The sequence below is a fragment of the Colias philodice genome, chromosome 14 (assembly GCF_061535455.1).
Source record: "Colias philodice isolate Cphi_HAF_F1 chromosome 14, ilColPhil1 Martin Lab GWU primary, whole genome shotgun sequence".
Lineage (NCBI taxonomy): Eukaryota > Metazoa > Arthropoda > Insecta > Lepidoptera > Pieridae > Colias > Colias philodice.
In genome coordinates this window covers 1,361,986-1,382,488 of record NC_143099.1, presented here as the reverse complement: position 1 = coordinate 1,382,488, position 20,503 = coordinate 1,361,986, and the positions used below count along the sequence as shown (strand labels likewise).

The following is a 20,503-nucleotide window of genomic DNA, read 5'->3' as shown; positions in this document are numbered from 1 at the left end:
GATATTACAAAAACAATAATTTTGTTGTAATTAGAAATAACATTAATATTATATTCATAAAAAATACTACACAGGTCATTTGTAACGATTTCATCATTATTATATGCATACGAAAAAACAATAAAAAGCCATTTTATTTGTATTTGAATATGTATTTACGCAATATTAATACCTACATATGAACAAATTACATAATAGAAAGGTTGCAAGATTAACATTACAAAAAAACGGCTAAGTGCGAGTCGGACTCGCGCACGAAGGGTTCCGTACCATAAAATGTTCTGCCAGTTAAAAGTAACCGAGCGTAAATTTTAATAAATATATACTTACAAAATGAACATTATACTCCTTTTTGTGCAGTTGTGTAAAATTTTAATATAATAAAGATTATTTCTCATCTCATTTCAAATTATACTTAGAAAAATATTTTTTTATCGACAACGATAGCTAGAAGTATTCCGTCACTAAAAAAAGTCGTAAAAATTTACGACCTTTTAAGCGACGACTTTTTAAATTCAACTCTATCGCTAAGTTCATAAAGATTAAATTTGTATCTCTTTCCAAGATAGTCCCGTGGGGAGTGCGGTTCAATATCGCGTTCTAAATTCAACTTTATTTCTTAGTTCATAAAGATTAAATTTGTATGTCTTTCCAAGATAGTCTCGCGAAATTTGTATTTCATTCCAAAATAGTCTCGTGGGGAGTGCGGTTCAATATCGCGTTCTAAATTCAACTTTATTGCGTAGTTCATAAAGATTAAATTTGTATGTCTTTCCGAGATAGTCTCGCGAAATTTTTATTTCATTCCAAAATAGTCTCGTGGGGAGTGCGGTTCAATATCGCGTTCTAAATTCAACTTTATTGCGTAGTTCATAAAGATTAAATTTGTATTTCTTTCCAAGATAGTCTCGCTACATTTGTAAATCATTCCATGATAGTCTCGTGTCAATAATCGAATAAACATGACTCGATTATTTTGTCTTGATCATATCGCTAAACGATACATCGACGATTATTAGAAAATGCATTTAAATAGATATTTACGTAAAAAAAATAAAAAAATACTTACAAATGAAAGGTCATTCCATCTTTTTTAAAATTTGATGTGTTTGACTTGTTTCTGTAAGACTTGACAGCATGAAACGGCATTTTTAGCGGAGCACTTGCAGACGTCCTTTCGATGTTTTACGAATACGCAGAGTGTTTGTAATCGATTACGCAAGTAGTTTTTATGAAAGCATAAGATTTTTCGATTCGAATAATCTTATACCTCGGCAAAAGGGGAAACGCTGATCTAAGGTTTTCATGTTTTCTAACCTTACTTTTTTTACTAATACATACAATAATATATTTTTTTAGCAATTGGAATCGTTTTATTTGTTGGGGATAAAAGTCAATAAGTAAAAATGCCTTTACATTATGTAATTAGAGTAATTTTATTAATAAACGTTAAAAATTACATGTCAGTTTAATTATATACACAATTTTTAATCAATCAGTCTATCTAAGACATATTTTTAAATTATATCATTTGATTATAAATCCACAATAATCTTGCGCTACCAAAGCCAATTGTAATTAATATGGATAATAAGTCTATTTACACTAATTTCCGGGTTTGATAAATGTAACAGAAAAAATTACGATTATGAAAAAAATTGAACAAAATCCATTCTTCATTTTAAAATATCAATCGAAGCACTTGTCATAGACAATTTATTTTTTCTACAGCTTTCTCCTTGCTCTAGGTCTATGGTAGGACGGTCTCGGCACGCGTATCCTCTCGTTACTATCGCCTGTTTGGGATAGACTTTCATCTAATGGTTCCGCTCTTGGAGTGAACAACTTCCTGCGACTTCTAGTACTGTGAAATAATTTTAATATAATAAAGTTTTATAGAATTGAAATTGGACTTTTGTTAATACCTTTTTTATATTAATTGTCAATGCTTCGTTCTTCGTTTTTGTTTATTATTTTTATGCCTTACTTTTATAATATTTTTTTAATACCTTGTTTTTTTCTTTTATACATTTGATTGAAGATCATTAACGTACTAGCTGTTGCCTACGACGTCGTCCGCTTTGCACCGGAAAAAAGCATCCCATGTTAGTCATATTATAACTTATTTGTTATACTCGAAGCAAATCATGCAATTTTAAGCGTGACACAAACATTCCCATAATTACTATTATGGAAGCATGAGTAGAGGTAAAAATAGCCTTTTTCTTAAGAGATTTAAAAAACAAATTACCTTTTAGCAGGACAGCTCTGTATACCCATCAGAGGCGGTACATTTTCATCCACTTTTTCTGGCGAAGGAATATCATTAACCACTTTATCAGGAGCCGGCACGTTCATTGTCACATCCGAGAATTCACTTTGCAAATTAACTATATCCTTCAATTTGTCGTCTCTATCTTCTTCCGTGTCTTCTAGATAGAAATTCTTAACTCTACGCAATCTCAAGTTACGTTTTGGTCTCTTACTTTCACATTTTGCGTTACTCTCTAACAACATATCCTCGTTTTTGCCTTTATCAGTTTTTATATCGCCTTTCTCTTCAATGGAATTCGCTTTGCGATCTCTTCGTGTTCTTTGCCGTGATTTTTTACGCAAGTTATATTTTAATTCAGTTTCCGTTGATTCTTTTTCATTTTCATTAGTCTGTGAGACGAGTAGATCGAACTCAGTCGCTCGCGGTATTGTTCCCTCCTTGTAGATATTTTCAAAATCTTCTAGTGTATTATTTACCGTTGTATTTGCTATAGTTTGAGATAAATCAGCATTGGGTTCTGTTTTTGGTTTCTTTTCTTGATCAGTATTGTTTTTGCCCTTTTGAATATCGATTTTATTTTGTACAACATCAAGTTCTTTTTGCTTTAGTAATGTTAAAGATTGTTTGAAAATATCTGGTGAAGCTTTTTCGAGTTTTATAATTGTGTTGGCTATTTTACTTTTAAGAGTGCGGCTTTCATTATCTTTAACAATTTTCTTATTAATTTCTTCCAGTTCCTTTGAACTCATTAAGGGCAGTTTAATTTCTTTAGGTGATTGTTTAACTTCTGTAGCTGTATTAACAACTTCAGCAGATTTTTCAACAGTACTAGAACTTTCGGCCAATACAATATTATCTATTGACTTTCGTATTAATTCCACACTTTCTAAGTTCTTCGTTGTCGGATGAGGGGATTCGAATAGGTCAACAGAATCGGTTGAAATACGCAGTGTGTTTTTATTCGCAGATGGCACATCTATATTAGCAAGATTTTTGCCTAATAACTTTTTAATCATACTAGGCTCGTAGTCGCCTGTAACTTCATCTTTCACTATAGACGGAGATCTGTAATCATCGTTCTGTTTTATTTCGTCAATATTTCTATTATCCTTCGAAGATTCCGCAAAATAATCCTTTCTACTTTCTAATTTAGCGGAACACTTGTAATCCGAATGGTTGTCATTGTCAAAATATGTTTTTTTCTCTTTCAATAAATTAATGCGGAAAAATTCCTTAGATTCCTTCTTATTGCCTTCATTACACGATTTCGTTGCTAGTTCAAGTTGTTCAAATTGAGTCAAGGAATTGTTGCTTTTGCTCGAGTTTCTTTGTATTATCTTGTTAACGATTGATTCTGTTTTCATTGTATCTGTATGTTTAGCTATTTTGATCTCGGGAACAATATCTTCTTTTTCATCTATACTCTTATTGGCAGTATCATTATTTTCTTTATATGATCCATGCGCGTCTTCATAATCATCACTCGTATCAGTATTGGAAACACAATAGGTCCCGCGTAATACTTTCTTCTCAATACTAACATTATCTTCTTTTTTAAAGAAGTAACTTTCCTTTTGATTCACTTTTACTTGAACAAGGTCCTGTGTTTGTTCAGCTAATTCTTCGCTTACGTCATTTGTTGTGTCATTATTTAGATGATCAATTGCACAAGCTTCGGGAGATTTAATTTCTTTTTCCTTCGTAATGTCTGGGGACGATTCGCAATTTATTGTTTCTTTAACTATATCAATTGTGTTACGTATACTAGCTTTCTTACATGTAACTAGAACATTATCTGTAAAGGCATGCTCTATGCTATTATCACTATCGTCTTTTAGTGTATCATCAGATTTTTCCAGAACACTATCTTCACTAGAGCTGCTGTTTTCTTGCTTATCGCTTACAATACTATGTTTAATTCTGGATTTTTCTATGTCTTCCTTTTTGAAAGTCGGTTCGAGACTTTCATTGCATGGATCGTCTACGTCCGATTCGCTGTCTGTTTCAGTGACTGACATAACATCTTCACTTGCCAAATCTTCTTTTTCTTGAAACAAAATAAATAATGGAATATTGTAGAGTAACATATTATACAACTTGAAAACAAATAATAAATAAATAAATTTGTATAAAATTGATTTAAAAAAAGTTGATGAATTATGTGTATCTGAAGAATTCATTCTTAATTATTTATACAATATATGCTAACTTAAGATTATGAGACTTTATTTACTTTTACACTACTAAAAATGCTTAAAAAGGCTTTATTTATGTTTCAAATAATTACCATCTCTTTCTTCAATACAAGCGCGTAAATGTTGCACTTCTTCCTCTGCCCTAACGCGAGCTAATCTTTCAGCCGCTAGTTTTTCCTGAATAAAAAATTAACTATAGATATTGTTTGTTTTTTTTTTAAACTTTAATAGATACTTATTTTAATTTTATACTCACTTCTAATTCTAAAATAGCATTTTCCGTCATCAGTTGTGTGATCTGCAAAATAAAAAATATTTGGTGAGATTTACTACACTACATAGTATATAACAAAGTCGCTTTCTCTGTCCCTATGTCCTTTTGTATGCTTGAATCTTTAAAACTACGCAACGGATTTTGATACGGGTTTTTTAATAGACAGAGTGATTAAAGAGGAAGGTTTTAGTATATAATTTATTAGGTTTTAGACAAAGCTAAGCTAAGCTAGTAAAATATATAGAAATATATAGAAAGTTGTATTATATGTACCTTTTTATCTCTTGAAGGAGTGCTGTGCACTGACCGCTTGCTTAATTCATTCAGTTTATTTTCATATTCTTCTGCCATCTCTTCGATCTATAACAAAGTAAAAAAAAAAAAAAATGTTTTTATTGAACTCATTAATTTCCGATTTAATTTGTCAATAAGCAACATTTGTATTTACAACAAAGACAAGTCGTTTTGCGTCACAGAAGAACAAAGACATTTTAAAATTAAACAAAAACATTGTTTTAGTACATTTTACTTGCTCCTCTGGCATTTCAATTAATTAGGGTAAGTTAAAAACAGGGAATATAAGTATAGGTTATAGTCTATAACCTATACTTATATTCCCTGTCTATAACTTATAGACTTTCTTTTTACCATTCACCATGGTATGGAAAAGACGCTGGTGCGAATTTTACCTCGCAATATATATATATATTTATTATCATTGAGATAATATTAATATGGAGACGACACCGCCTACATCATTTATGTTCCGCTCAACATACGCCATCTGGCGTAACTGCACTCAGTCGCTTGCTCGCTCGTTGGCGCGAACGTCACGCTCATTTTTTATTTGTTTTAAAGTGAAACGCATCAAATATGCCTTCGTGTGTGTTACGATATTGCACAAATAATATCCATTTTTTCATTTTTCGCTTAAATCTAAAAAACGGTACATGTTAGAGAAAACTTTCAAGGAAAAATTGAAAGGCCATAAAATTATCTACAAGTTGTACCTGAATCATTTTTTCCTATATCCTACCGTTTCTGAGTTATACGCAGTAAAAAATGATTTTGGCTCAAACAATTTCCCCATACTACACATCAATCGATCAAAAAATATTTCTTTTGGAAGCCTTTAGGAGGAATCGATTGTCAAAATATTATACTAGGGTAGTTTGAGTTAATGAACTTGATCTTTTTATTTTTTTCTTCCAAAAAACTCAAAAGTGCAACTTGTGACCGGTAATGATATATTGCTCATAATTAGGTCTATCACTGATAAAATAAACACATTCCTCCATGGAAGCCTTTAGGAGGAATCGATTGTCAAAATATTATATTAGGGTAGTTTGAGTTAATGAACTTGATCTTTTTATTTTTTTCTTCCAAAAAACTCAAAAGTGCAACTTGTGACCAGTACAGATAGATTGCTCATAATTAGGTCTATCATTGACAAAAATACTAGATTCCACCACGGAGGCGTTTACGGGGAATTGAATTTTATCAGGGTAGTTACGATACTTGAACTTTTTATTTTTTTTCTTCCAAAAAACTCAAAAGTGCAACTTGTGACCAGTACAGATAGATTGCTCATAATTAGGTCTATCATTGATAAAAATACCAGATTCCACCATGGAGGCGTTTACGGGGAATTGAATTTTATTAGGGTAGATAGTTAAAAAGTTCAAGTATCGTAACTACCCTAATAAAATTCAATACCTCCTAAACGCCTCCATGGTGGAATCTGGTTTTTTTATCAATGATATACCTAATTATGAGCAATCTATCTGTACCGGTCACAAGTTGCACTTTTGAGTTTCTTGGAAGAAAAAAAAAAAAGTTCAAGTATCGTAACTACCCTGATAAAATTCAATTCCCCGTAAACGCCTCCGTGGTGGAATCTGGTATTTTTATCAATGACAGACCTAATTATGAGCAATCTATCTGTACCGGTCACAAGTTGCACTTTTGAGTTTTTTGGAAGAAAAAAATAAAAAAATCAAGTTCAGTAACTCAAACTGCCCTAATATAATATTTTGACAATCGATTCCTCCTAAAGGCTTCCACGGAGGAATGTGTTTATTTTACCAATTATAGACCTTATTAAGAGCAATCTATCAGTACCGGTCACAAGTTGCACATTTGAGTTTTTTGGAAGAAAGAAATATTTTTTGATCGATTGATGTGTAGTATGGGGAAATTGTTTGAGCCAAAATCATTTTTTACTGCGTATAACTCAGAAACGGTAGGATATAGGAAAAAATGATTCAGGTACAACTTGTAGATAATTTTATGGCCTTTCAACTTTTCCTTGAAAGTTTTTCTCTAACATGTACCGTTTTTGAGATTTAAGCGAAAAATGAAAAAATGGACCCATTTTCCCCCTCCCCCCACTCCGGGGCTCCTCCTAGTGGCCCGGGGTTTTAGTATGTTTATTACCTAGGGACTCTTGACATGTTTCCGAAGAAACATCTTACGTTACTAACTGACGCACTCTAGACCCCCCTTGGAGGGACTCATTCAATGGACTAATAGACTGGTTGTTAATTGAAAAAAGGTGAAATCATGAAATATGAAAATCAATTACTTAATCACCAATTTTTTTTTGTTAATTGATTTTAATCAAGTTTTTAATTGATATTGTATAAGCTACTGACTTGAACGTATAACTGAATTATTATTTATTTATCTGCACTAATATTATAAAGAGGAAAACTTTGTTTGTTTGTTTGATTGTAATGAATAGGCTCATAAACTACTGGACCGATTTTGATGAAATTTGGCACAGACAATCTTTAGACCCTGAGAAAGAACATAGGCTACTTTTCATTGCGAAATATGTACCACGGGCGAAGCCGGGGCGGACCGCTAGTTCAGAGATAAGTAATTAATATTTTTTCTTTTCAAGGTTTCCATGTCTGGGCAGTGAAGAAAGGGAAAAATGGGTAAAATTTGTCCAAAACAACCGCAGTGAAGAAACCTGGTTACCATCCGATAGAACTTGCGTCTGTTCATTGCATTTTCGCGATGAGGATAAATATACCACAAAAGCGGGAAGGCGTGTTCTAAAGAAGTCTGCTTTTCCTTGTATTGATGTCATTAATAATAATAAAATTTTACGGATTTGTATAACAAATAAAATATTATTTTAGCCATCACTAACATTATGTTATATTTATTTTAGCCGAAGGTGTGCTACAATAGTACTGGAACAATGCAAGCAATTTCTGAGCCGGGAACATGTTCTGAGGATGATGACCTAAATAAACATTTTGTACAAAATTACACGGCTTTTATTTTTTTTTCTAAAAAAGGCTCAATTTGTAAGGAATGAAACTTCCCTTAGCCCTGACTGAACCTAAAACCCGAAAAAAATTAAATTATTCCATATGACGTCACTATTTACATCATCCTATATTATATGCCAGATATTGTTAGCCCCGCGTAGTAAAGTCAGTTTATACCTAAAATAAATAATAAGTAAGTACAAAGAAAATTTCAAGTCAACGTGCATGTAAGGAGTGGCACCCAATAAAATAGACAGAATGAAACAAAGTGTCGCCTCTATAGCGGTGAGTCAGTGACATCGCATAATCTATGACTGTCTAGCCGTCATTCGCGCGCCCCGCGCCGCCGCGCGCCGCGCACAGATTCTGTTCGTGGTGTCTGCTCCATATATGTAGCTCAATGTTTATTATTAATAAAAAATTAGGTATTTTTCTACCTGGTAAAAACAAGCAAATTTTTTCTATATTGTTAAATTTTTAATATAAAGATGTTTCGTTTCTCAACTGAAACTCCCGCAAAAAACACAAATTTCACCCTACACAAACGTCATATACCCCTACCTCAGCCCTTAGAGCCAATAGTTGAGCTTCATAATACTGTAAAAAAAGTATCTGCGCTTGTTTCTCTTCCATAGAACCCATTAGTTCCTTGTATCGCGAAATGTTCACAAAATATATAAAAAAGAGTGTGCCGAGCACACGTGTCTGAAGTGAAACTTCTTTGGCAAGATTCAATGATACCAAAATCGTCACCATCTCCATGACGTGACGGCATTGCCGTGACGCGACCTTGAAATTTTACTGTCTACGCCCCTAAAGAAGTCTCACTTCAAAAACACTAAATATCCTTACCTCAGCTCTTAAAGCCAATAATTGTGCTTCATAATACTGTTTTGTCATTTCTTTAGCTTCCTCGACCAATTCTCGCATTGTATCTGCGCTTGCCGCTTGTCTTTCTTCCATCGCACCCATCAGTTTTTTGTATTGCGATTGTGCTCTGTGGAAAAAATAATATTAAAAATAGTGTAATTGGATGTGGGTAGTTTTGAATTTTGTTTAATATTAGTCGTTTTTTTTCATTATATGTATAAGGATTTGTTATGCATAGTTAAAAAAAAGTTTCAACACAGAAAAAATTGAACACCATAAAAATAAGACACAATATAGATAAAACATTTAATTCAAAAGAACAGAGGAAACATAATCATTAAATGATAATCCTGTCTTGTCCCTTAAAATTCCAACTCTATTCAGCCATTTTGGCGAAATTATTTCATATACCAAACCTAATTAAAATGGATTGTCTATTAAAAAATATAAAAAGACGTGTGGCACTCGGGGACTGCCGCGGTAAAGCTATTGCATAGCATGCCTTCAAGCCACACCTCCGTGCCCGTCGGAGTGGGGAGCGTGAGGTTTTTTCGTTACGGAATTTCTCGATTCGGTCCCCGCGCTCAAGGCCCGCGATAGAAGCTATGCAATAGCTTAAAAAACAAATTACACTTACTGAATCAATTCAAAATGCAGCCTCTCATTATCGGAGCGCAATTTCATGATTTCCGAATTGAAGCTTATCGTCGTGTCTCGTGTGCTGCTCTCCAGTGAGCTCGGGTATTCAGATATAGTATTGTTAATTTCTGAAAATAATAAACAAATATAAATAAATATACACCTAATATTGCCCTTGTATTGTTGCAGTCAACTCGCTTAGTCACATGTGTGTGTCTTTGTGTATGAGATCGTGTGTGTATTATGTTGTGCTCGCGAATGTTTGTGTGTGTCCTAGGTATAAGCGTGATTGTATTTTTGTGTCACATCTGCATCTGTATCTTGTTTTACGCATCTATTGCGTGTATTTCTGCGTATTGATGTGTCTATATGTGTACGTGTATATGTACGAACGTGTGCGTGCGTGCGTATGCTTGTATGCGTATGTATGCGTGTATATTTACGTCTTTGTGTGTGTGTGTGTGTGTATGTATACGAACGTTTGCGTGTGTCTACGTATGTATGCGTGTATGTTTACGTCTTTGTGTGTGTGTGTGTGTGTGTATACGAACGTGTGCGTGTGTATACGTATGTATGCGTGTATGCTTACGTCTTTGTGTGTGTGTGTGTGTGTATACTCACGTATTTCCTTCGCCACGGCAGCTAGTTGCAGCACGTGTCTTGTCTCATGCGCATCCTCCTGCGCCGGGTTCAGAGTCACCACCATACTGACGGCTTCCCCACGTGCCCCGGATAAACCGGCGCCAAGTAAGCGGGTTAGTTTTGATTCTCTAGAGAATAAATAAATAAATAAATAAATCTTTATTTGCTCAAATGTGGTTCACAAGTTATTATTTTATGGAAAAGTACAGCACATTCGCCAGTTATACTGGCATGCAAACATAATTTCACAGCTCCGCATAATCCGAAAAAAAAAAAAACAATTTTATTACATAAACATTTTAAAAAAGAAAACCCTTGTAGAAAGATGATTAATCGTTTTGACTGGATGCAAAATTTTTATGCATTAAACCGTTGAAATAAAATACATATAAACAGTAATGAAATGTGTCACTTGTACATGCATGCTATACGTAACGAGCGGTCATGTAATCAATAGGCCTAAGTGTCCGTGTACGTGGGCCGTGGACACAGTCGCGCAGCACAATGCACTATTCGCCTCCTCTCTACAAACCGCTCTGAAACCACCACGCTACATATCAGAGGCGGCTCGTGACAAAATTGTATGGGTGTTCACTTGAAATAAAACAACGAAAATACAATAGCGTTAGCAGGATAATTTATTACAAAAAAAATGAGCACCACATTATAAATCCATACTATATTAATATTTTAAATGCGAAAGTAACTCTGTCTGTCTGTCTGTTACTCAATCACGTCTAATCTACTGAACCAATTTGCATGAAATTTGGTATGGAGATATTTTGATACCCGAGAAAGGACATAGGCTACCTTTTATTGCGAAATATGTACCACGGGCGAAGCCGGGGCGGACCTCTAGTAATATTATAAATGCGAAAGTGTGTTTATTCGTTTTAATGTGACATGGCCATGGGTAACTTTTGACAGCGGTGAAACGACTCAACTAATGCGAATTTAACATCAGGGGAATCCGCGGGCAAAGAAAAATATATGAATATTGTTTTCAATAAAAATGATGATGATGATATTGTTCATGAAATTAAATAATGAAATAATTCCATAATTCCAGGGCCCTGGTGAAAGCGCCCAACGACCGGGCGAGTTTATACGTTCGCTAGCTATGCAGATACTGAGCCATTCTGCGCACGCGCGGCCTGTGGACAGAGAGCATAGCGTACGGGATGTGGGTGGGAATAGGTGGGTGGTTTACTTTAATCAGTCGTAAAAATTTCCAATTTTAGGAAGATAAGAAAAATGATTTAAACAATAGTTAGGGCGATTGACAGAAAAATTACGATAAGTCAGGAAAAATTTCTATAAGTCAGGAAAATTTCCATAAGTCGGGAAAATTTCTATAAGCTGAAAAATTTCCATAATAAAGGAAAATTTGTATACGCCAGGAAAGTTTCTATAAACAAGGAAAATTTGTATACGTCAGGAAAATTTCTATCAGTCAGGAAAATTTGTATAAGTCAGGAAAATTTATATAGATAAGGAAAATTTGTATAAGTCAGGAAAATGTTTATAAGCCAGGAAAATTTCTATACGTCAGGCAAAATTCTATAAGCCAGGAAAATTTCTATACGTCGGGAAAATTTCTATAAGCCAGGAAAATTTCTTTACGTCAGGAAAATTTCTATACGTCAGGAAAATTACTATAAGTCAGGAAAATGTTTATAAGCCAGGAAAATTTCTATACGTCGGGAAAATTTCTATAAGCCAGGAAAATTTCTATACGTCCGGAAAATTTCTCTTTGCCGCAAAATTATATAGATAAGGAAAATTTGTATAAGTCAGGAAAATGTTTATAAGCCAGGAAAATTTCCATGAGAAGGGAAAAATTCTATAAGCCAGGAAAATTTCTATACGTGAGGAAAATTTCTCTTTGCCGCAAAATTATATAGATAAGGAAAATTTGTATAAGTCAGGAAAATGTTTATAAGCCAGGAAAATTTCTAGACGCCAGGAAAATTTCTATACGTCGGGAAAATTTCTATACGTCGGGAAAATTTCTATAAGCCAGGAAAATTTCTATACGTCAGGAAAATTTCTATGCGTCGGGAAAATTTCTATAAGCCAGGAAAATTTCTATACGTCAGGAAAATTTCTATAAGCTGGAAAATTTCCATAAGTCAGGAAAATTTCTATAGGTCAGGAAAATGTTTATAAGCCAGGAAAATTTTTATACGCCTGGAAAATTTCCATAAGAATAGAAAATTTAAGACAGGAATACATACCCTTGCTCTATCACCCACCGATCTATATGTTTGCTCTACACTCACCGGTAGGGCACGAGCGCGGGGCCCGCGTGGCGGCGCCGCAGCGTGTGCAGGCAGCGCTCTACACACACGCTCTACACACACACTCACCGGTAGGGCACGAGCGCGGGGCCCGCGTGGCGGCGCCGCAGCGTGTGCAGGCAGCGCTCTACACACACGCTCTACACACACACTCACCGGTAGGGCACGAGCGCGGGGCCCGCGTGGCGGCGCCGCAGCGTGTGCAGGCAGCGCTCTACACACACGCTCTACACACACACTCACCGGTAGGGCACGAGCGCGGGGCCCGCGTGGCGGCGCCGCAGCGTGTGCAGGCAGCGCTCTACACACACGCTCTACACACACACTCACCGGTAGGGCACGAGCGCGGGGCCCGCGTGGCGGCGCCGCAGCGTGTGCAGGCAGCGCTCTACACACACGCTCTACACACACACTCACCGGTAGGGCACGAGCGCGGGGCCCGCGTGGCGGCGCCGCAGCGTGTGCAGGCAGCGCTCTACACACACGCTCTACACACACACTCACCGGTAGGGCACGAGCGCGGGGCCCGCGTGGCGGCGCCGCAGCGTGTGCAGGCAGCGCTCTACACACACGCTCTACACACACACTCACCGGTAGGGCACGAGCGCGGGGCCCGCGTGGCGGCGCCGCAGCGTGTGCAGGCAGCGCTCGAGCACGTGCAGCGACGAGTTGATGGCGCGCGACTCCTGCATGCGCGCGCCCGTGTTGCGCGTGCGCCGCGCGCGCTCGCAGCCCGCCAGGTCGCACAGGCGCACGCACGACGTGCTGCAGGCGCCATCTTGGAATACACAATACATACATTCAAACAATACAGAACAACTTCACGTAAAACCTATTTTATTATTTTTTTAACACAGCGCAAGTCAAGGCGAGAGACGCGGATTTATTATTTCTCATTAATAAAGCATTTGTATGCTATAAATAATTAAACTTTAAATGAATTCCTTTTAGTTTGCTGAAATAAAACATTTACAATTTCATACAAAATGGTAATTTTTAAACATATTATTCAACAATATGAATTCATGAAAAGCACTCACTTTTAAATAAACAATTTCAAATTTAGCAGTTCACTTCGAAAATCTAACAAAAAATAACTAACTAAATGTTGCTAATTTTTTCACACATTATTCTTCCTTACGCTTATAATCAATTCTACCTTTTTCCGTGACCATAGTGATAGTGAATATGCAGTGTGATCGCGAGGACTGCGCGTGCACACCCGTAGCGGCAACTTGCAGCTGATGTTTACCGGCCACCATGACGTCGTACGCTTCTTCCCCTGAACGCACGTATGCTTGCGTCGCTCCCTTTTGGATGGAATTAAAAAATATGGCAAAAAAGAAAATTATGTAACTATGTAAAACTGTTTTTGATGGTAAATATATCTCAACAACATTTTTAACCCATTGAGCCCCGAACGGCCCGATCGGGCCACGACACAATAGACTTTCTATTGTGTCTGTGATTCCGGGGCCTGAGTTACTGATGTTTACCGGCCACCATGACGTCATACGCTTCTTCACCTGAACGCACGTATGCTTGTGTCGCACCCTTTTGGATGGAATTAAAAAATATGGCAAAAAAGAAAAATATGTACCTAACTATGTAAAACTGTTTTTGATGGTAAATATATCTTAACAACATTTTTAAGCCACACAATGATTTTAGACAGGATATTAAATATAATATCCTGTCTAATAAGTAATTAAATATATGACAATAATTAAATATACTAAGTAATTAAAAGTAATTAAATATACAGAGACACAAATTGGTTTTCTTGAAAATCCTCAATAATATATCTTATAATAATTTGGAAAATCCAAAAGTGCACGCCTCATAATTTTTTTTTAATAAATACTTATTTATTAATTATTATTTTTGTTTATTTAATAACAATTAAACCACATCGAATCAGACCCTGAAAAATGAAAGGGTTCTATTCCTGAGCATACTCAAGCGTAAGAGAAAAAAAAAGACTCGATTAGTAAAGTATTTCGGTCGCTATCGTGTTAACAAGAAAAAGGATCCGCACATACAGACACACGGACGTCCAAGACAGAACTTTTTTAAACTGTTTTTTAACTAGTTTAAATAACAAAAATGACATCAAAAATATCATGAACGTTAAAAATAGTGTTTTTTCTTAATATGTGTGTGTATGTATTATCTTACAAGTGCAATGTATGATACATAAAGACATTTTAAGTTTGAAAAATCAGATGTTTTGCGCGAAGTGACAGTAGTACCCACCTCAACGCTTCGCTTATGAGGCGTGCAATATATAATTACTTGAAAAATAGCAAATTTTAAAATTAATCTGTGCCCACAACTAATTTCTAACTACAGTCAAAACCGTTTATGGCGACATCGTTTAGAACAACATACCGGTTAAATTGACCAAAATCAAAGGTCCTAGCTGAGTGTTATATGACCGCCTTATCGAAAACATTGGTTTTTACGACATTGTTTACTACGACATACCGCATTAAGCGACCACATTTGGTTAATATTTTCGGAGTAATTACACAAGTAAGTATATTACCGAATCTATTAAAAAACAATTTTTTTTTAAATTAAGTAATAAAAATTCTTTAAAATTTCGTACTAAAAATAAAAGTAGAGTTTATTGTGCGGTGAACGGTTGTGGTAGTAAATCTCATACGAATTTAGAAGTTAGTTTTCATGCTATACCTAAACCTGGTAGCAGTTTTGTTTATGTTGAAAATTATTTCGGAAAAAAAGAAAAAGTAGATCAATGTAAAGCCTGGCAGCGTGCTTTAAAATTGAAAAATATAAATCCGCATATGAGAGTGTGTTCATTACATTTTCAAAGGAATGATTTTATTGTACCAAGTAAGTTGACAATGTTTAACCTCAAATATAAATGTAAATATAAATCTAAAACTAATTGAAAAATTTGTTTTTCAGGTGTTATTACTAAAAAGATGACTTTAAAAAAAACATGTGTTCCATCGTGTAATCTACCAAGCTCTGCTAGAGAATCAAATAAAGCTAAAAAAAATATAGAGGCACGACATCAGCGTCTAGTAAATCGGAGTTTAAAGAAGGATACTGTGAAAAAACATAATGATATTAATGAGGATTCATTAATCCATTCATGATCCAACAAATTGAAAAAAATCATTTATAGAAAACATAAATAATTAAAATTTATGACACTAATTCAATGTAAACCTATGGTTAATTCTTTTGTTGCACACAATACGTAGCCATGTTTTTTAAGCCCCGCCCACTGGTCCGTTGTCAATTGTAAACAATTTGAATAGGTAACTGTATCCACATCTGGCACGGTATAATAGTCAATGGCTATTATCGTAAAAGTAATCAAAGTTTAGGGTCTTTTGTAATTCTTAGAAACAAAGCACATGCATGCAGTACCTAGCCTGAAGGCCCGCTTCGTCATATCTCTTAAGTCAGTTTGTTACTTTGTTACTTATTGTTGAGTTAACTGTGAAAATTGTAAAATGTCGCAAAAAAGAAAACAAATCAATATCGAAGAAAAATCGCGTATTATTTCAAAGCTACCTGGCAAAAGAATATAGTGTATCACACTAAGATCACACTCGACAATTTTAACCGTTTGGAAAGAAAGGGAGAAAATTCAAATCCGGTTGTTACAACTATCGGTTTTTACGACTCAATATGAGTAGTCCCTTCGATGTCGTTATAACAGATTTTGACTGTATAAATATTGCTCCTATTTGTATCACTAATGGAATATTAAATTAATTAAGAAGTATCCTAGCTACAGCTAAGCTTAGAGATAAAACAATAAAGAAATATATTAAAGTGAAACTTTTATTACATCGTCTCAAACTTTTTGGTCTGTGTAGCGCATGTCGCGTGACGGTCGAACCGTACGATAATTATCGTACAAATACGATAATTTTGTGCCTAAGTTTCACTTTTACCGTGGTTTCATAAAACCACACAACATTTTTTTTTTATTATTCAAATATGTAATAAAGAACAGAATACTCTAAAATTACATACCTTAACGTACACATTTCCACTGGAATCCTCACGGATAACAAGTTTTGTGGCATTCCCTCTTTCCCTGGCAGCTAGTAAGTCATATATCCCTTCATTGTAAATCTCTATGAATGACACCTGCAATAAGCAGTGTATTACACAATAACAACATGGTATCAAAAAGGAATTAGAGGAAATATAGTGTTACTGTACTAATCTTTTTTTTTTACATAGCTTGGCTACATTCAATTTCAACTTTATCACTTTTACAAAAATTCAAGGAACTACCATAGATACATTTTATACAGATTACACTTACATAGTTGTAAGAGCGAACATTATTATATTAGAATGTGTAATAATCAAGTGTTGATTATCCAATTTTTCAATATAGCTGGAGTTTTAATAATTAGGCTATCAATGCTCACTTACCCATACGTAATGTCTAGTTTGTGTGGATAAATCTAGCTGACTGACAGTCATATCATAGGATAATTGGGCGCTCATTCTTTTGTACTTTTCTCTTAAAGGAGCAGAGACTTTTCTTAATCTTTTCACCCACTGAAAAAATACTATTATTTACATCACACAGTTTATATTTATAAAAAAATCGAAATATCAAATAAAAATTGTATATTGTTTTATTTAAATGCTGTAACTTTCTGCAATTTATCAGAACAGTAGAACAATTTATCTGTATTCTTTGTTTGAAGCTATTCAATAAATAAATAAATATTATTCATATAGGGTCATTGCGCCTGTTCGCGTCCACTTAGTGCAGTTGGAAAGTTTGAAGGAGAAAATAAAAATGTTCCAGAACAAATTTCAACGCAAAATTTATGTAACGTGTTCAATACATAGTCTATTTTAAGATTTACTTTCAATTGTGTTGGAAATATCATGTGGTTTTTATTTATCTAGACAAATAGCAGAATTAGGCGTTTTACCCAGTTCGCGTCCAAAAATTCCAGTTTGCGTCCACCCGTGGACCAGTTCGCGTCCACCAGCTTAGAAAAGGAATTAAGAGTGTATTGGGTGATATTTTATCAGATAAATGCAAATAAAAATTAGATTTTAATAAATTATATATTTACGAATATAGTTATTTAATAAAAACCGGCCAAATGCGAGTGGGACTCGCACACCGAGGGTTCCGTATTAACCTGTTTTTTTTTCATATGTTTTAACTGTAAATGATTATTTTTTCAATGTTTCCCTTATTTGTGCTATAAGACGTTGCTTCGTACCAAACTTCAAGTGTCTGTGTTCACGTAAAGTACCCTGTAGGTTTTGATTCCCTTGCGAAGGTCGAAATTTGCGAAAATTTGCAGCATAAACGGCTGTATCTTTTGATTGCTTTGGCTTATAAGTTTGATTTTTTCACTGCTTCAAGGGACCGTAGACTTGAGTATTCAATATAAATTTCAGCTTTATACCTCCACGCGTTACTGAGAAAAAGGGTCTTGACAGAAAGACAGACCGGCAGACGGACATACAGACGGACGGATATCAAAGTGATCCTTCAAGGATTCCGGTTTTTCCTTTTGAGAGATTTTCTAATGAATTAAATTTCTTTTTTGTTCATATTATTTTCTTAACCACAGACTCTCATTCTCAAAGATACTAGTCTCATTCTTAGAATACCCATTTTAAAATGAAAAAATAGCATAAAAATTTGCTAATATATGTAAATGAAAATTTAAATTATCAACTTGTAGTCTTAGTCAAAAATTTACAATCTATTTTAAATTACATATTTTAACAAACAATTCATTGCTAAGTAATGAAAAACAATGTGGACGCAATATGTTCTATTGTTATGTTTTTACATAGCTAAGAACATGCACATGTTTTTAAAAACATCTGCAGACACATTTTCATAGAGATTTTTTTCAATATCTTTGTTTAAAAGGAGTTAACTTAATTACTTTAATGTTATTATTTTTAGTTTAAAAGCCATTTCTTTGAATTGTTTGCAGGGATATGGATTTTTATTGCTGAGAATTATTGTTTAACTCAACCTTTACATAAAAACTCAAAAAAACCCAGACCAAATAAGTAAAATAAAAAATTTAACGCTAAATGCGAAGATAAAGTGGCATTTTCAAGAAAAAAATTAAAATTGCAATAACTCTTCAACGGCTAACTTTTGGATATGGTATTATAAGATCAAATCAGTTTGTTTTGACCCCTACTACACGCTCTTAACAGGAATAGGTCGACTTAACCTGTAACCCTGTAGGTATAGTTTGCGCCCACCGTGGACGCAAAATGGAAGTTGTACAAATTCGGTGTAGTAATTCGCGTCCACCTTATTTTAGCTATTAATTGTAAAAGAAATAAGCTGATTTATAATCCATACTATTCCATGTTTTGTTAGCAAAGTAAAGAAACAGTTACATATTCAAAAATTCACATTTAACAATAAGATACTTACCGTCAAACGCGACGCTACGCACTATTTTTTTCTTAAAATCCCGCGCGTTTTAGCTCTCTCGTTTAATAGACAAAATTAAATATATTTTTTTAATAGGATAGGCGGTGCGCAGGCATATTTTGAATATGTGTGCGTGTCTCTTATACATCTTATACATATGAGGTATTATCGGAAATTTTTCTTATTACAATTTTACTCAAAGTATACTTATTTTCGTGAATTTTCTAAAAGATATCCGCAAAATGGACGCGAATAGGCATGTGGACGCGAACAGGCGCAATGACCCTATTTTGTTGTAGAAAATAGTTTTACACCTGCAAATGATACTTGTTACATAAATTAAAAGAAATAATCAACCTACCTGTAACTCATACTCCTGCTCAGCATAATTAAGTCTATCAACGCCACCTTCGGAAGGCTTAAAATCTGGCACTTTAGCAACATCCACAAGCTTGAAGACATATTCTAAAGATCGAGGGACTAAGCCTGGTGACGCTACTGTCCCCATGAGGGTGTAGGTTTTACCAGAACCTGACGCTCCATATGTAAGTAACGTAAAGCTGCGACCTTCAGGCAACTTTTTTAAGTTATCCTTGACGACATGGTCAAATATTTCCTGGAAATTTAAATAAATTTCTTATAAAAGTAACAAGAATTAAGATAAGAATCGAAAGTAGGTGCTATAGTAAGAAGTTTTACGATTTCATAAATAATGTTACCTTTTGTGTAGTGTCTGATCTGAATATGTGCGAAAAAGTGTACATTTTCGACACATTATGCTGCGTTCGTCGGCCATGGCCAGCTGTCGCGGTATCGAGAGATGTTATTAGGCAACGATCAGAACGTACTTCGTATAGATCACTTGGCGCAATGCAAGGTTTCAACCGCAAATACACTTGCACTAATTCAGGCTCGTCACATACTACGGATTCCTCTTCGAAAAGATCCATTAGATTAGTTCCCTTTTGCGGTCGGGGGCGCATGAACGGATTTGATATTAGCGGTGGTCTAGGTTCAATAAAAGATGGCACATCTCGTTTAGATTGATTTATCTCAGAATATCGATCGGACATGATAGTTTACACACTACGACATATGAAATAAAATAAATTTTACAAGTAACTAATATAAATGGCTTAAATACAAACTAAAGTAAAACAACAAGAAATATTCTCCAACGGCACAACTTTCAAAAATTTTTAAACTACCTAAAGCGTCTTATTCACGGTCCATCCCCGACGTACGTCAGCTCAAGGCCGCGGTGCTGGGTGTACTCAGTGTTAGCAACCTGAAGTGAGCTGATTATCGTACCAGGGGCGTAAAATTATCGTACATTAGGCGTTTTTGGTTCGAAATTATCGTACTTTTTAGAATAAAGTCAATTATAAATAAATAAATCATATAAATTGTAATATTGATAAGTATGCAAGTTCTCTATAGTTAATCTTTGTTTAACTACCGCTGTCAAATCAACGGGACACTGAAACCCAAACGTTTTACGTGCCTTAATATTCATTATACTCTTTGGTTTTACGCGTGGTACAGACTACAGACCTGAACCGATTCCATTTCCACTTTATGTTCAATA

The 20,503-nt window shown here is 34.9% G+C and overlaps 1 protein-coding gene across 3 annotated transcripts; it reads right to left on the bottom strand.

Annotated features, from left to right (window-relative positions):
* Positions 1-1,431: 1,431 nt before the first annotated feature.
* On the bottom strand, positions 1,432-20,185 carry LOC149482646 (uncharacterized). 3 transcript variants are annotated; one of them, XM_089703463.1, is made up of 15 exons: positions 19,635-20,185; positions 19,277-19,531; positions 16,911-17,039; positions 16,500-16,616; positions 14,006-14,033; positions 13,639-13,761; positions 13,071-13,257; positions 10,159-10,307; positions 9,536-9,665; positions 8,881-9,025; positions 5,018-5,104; positions 4,727-4,768; positions 4,563-4,647; positions 2,252-4,322; positions 1,432-1,864 (listed from the first exon to the last, which is right to left on the bottom strand). In XM_089703463.1, the coding sequence occupies exons 1-15, from the start codon at positions 19,986-19,988 to the stop codon at positions 1,726-1,728; spliced, it is 4,041 nt and encodes a 1,346-aa protein (XP_089559589.1). In that variant the 5' UTR covers positions 19,989-20,185; the 3' UTR covers positions 1,432-1,725. The 3 variants fall into 3 exon arrangements, with proteins under 3 accessions (XP_089559589.1, XP_089559590.1, XP_089559588.1); XM_089703464.1 differs by lacking the exon at positions 14,006-14,033 and having other exon boundaries at positions 4,563-4,637; positions 4,723-4,768; positions 13,639-13,789; XM_089703462.1 differs by lacking the exon at positions 14,006-14,033 and having other exon boundaries at positions 13,639-13,789.
* Between the last annotated feature and the right edge of the window lie 318 nt (positions 20,186-20,503).

Excerpts from the sequence above, each read along its gene's own strand:
- LOC149482646 (XM_089703463.1), bottom strand. The coding sequence starts at position 19,988 with ATGTCCGATCGATATTCTGAGATAAATCAATCTAAACGAGATGTGCCA. Across the intron at positions 14,034-16,499 it reads GTGGAAATGTGTACGTTAAG|GGTGCGACACAAGCATACGT; the intron begins GTATGTAATTTT and ends TCCATCCAAAAG. Across the intron at positions 13,258-13,638 it reads CACTATGGTCACGGAAAAAG|ATGGCGCCTGCAGCACGTCG; the intron begins GTAGAATTGATT and ends GTGTATTCCAAG.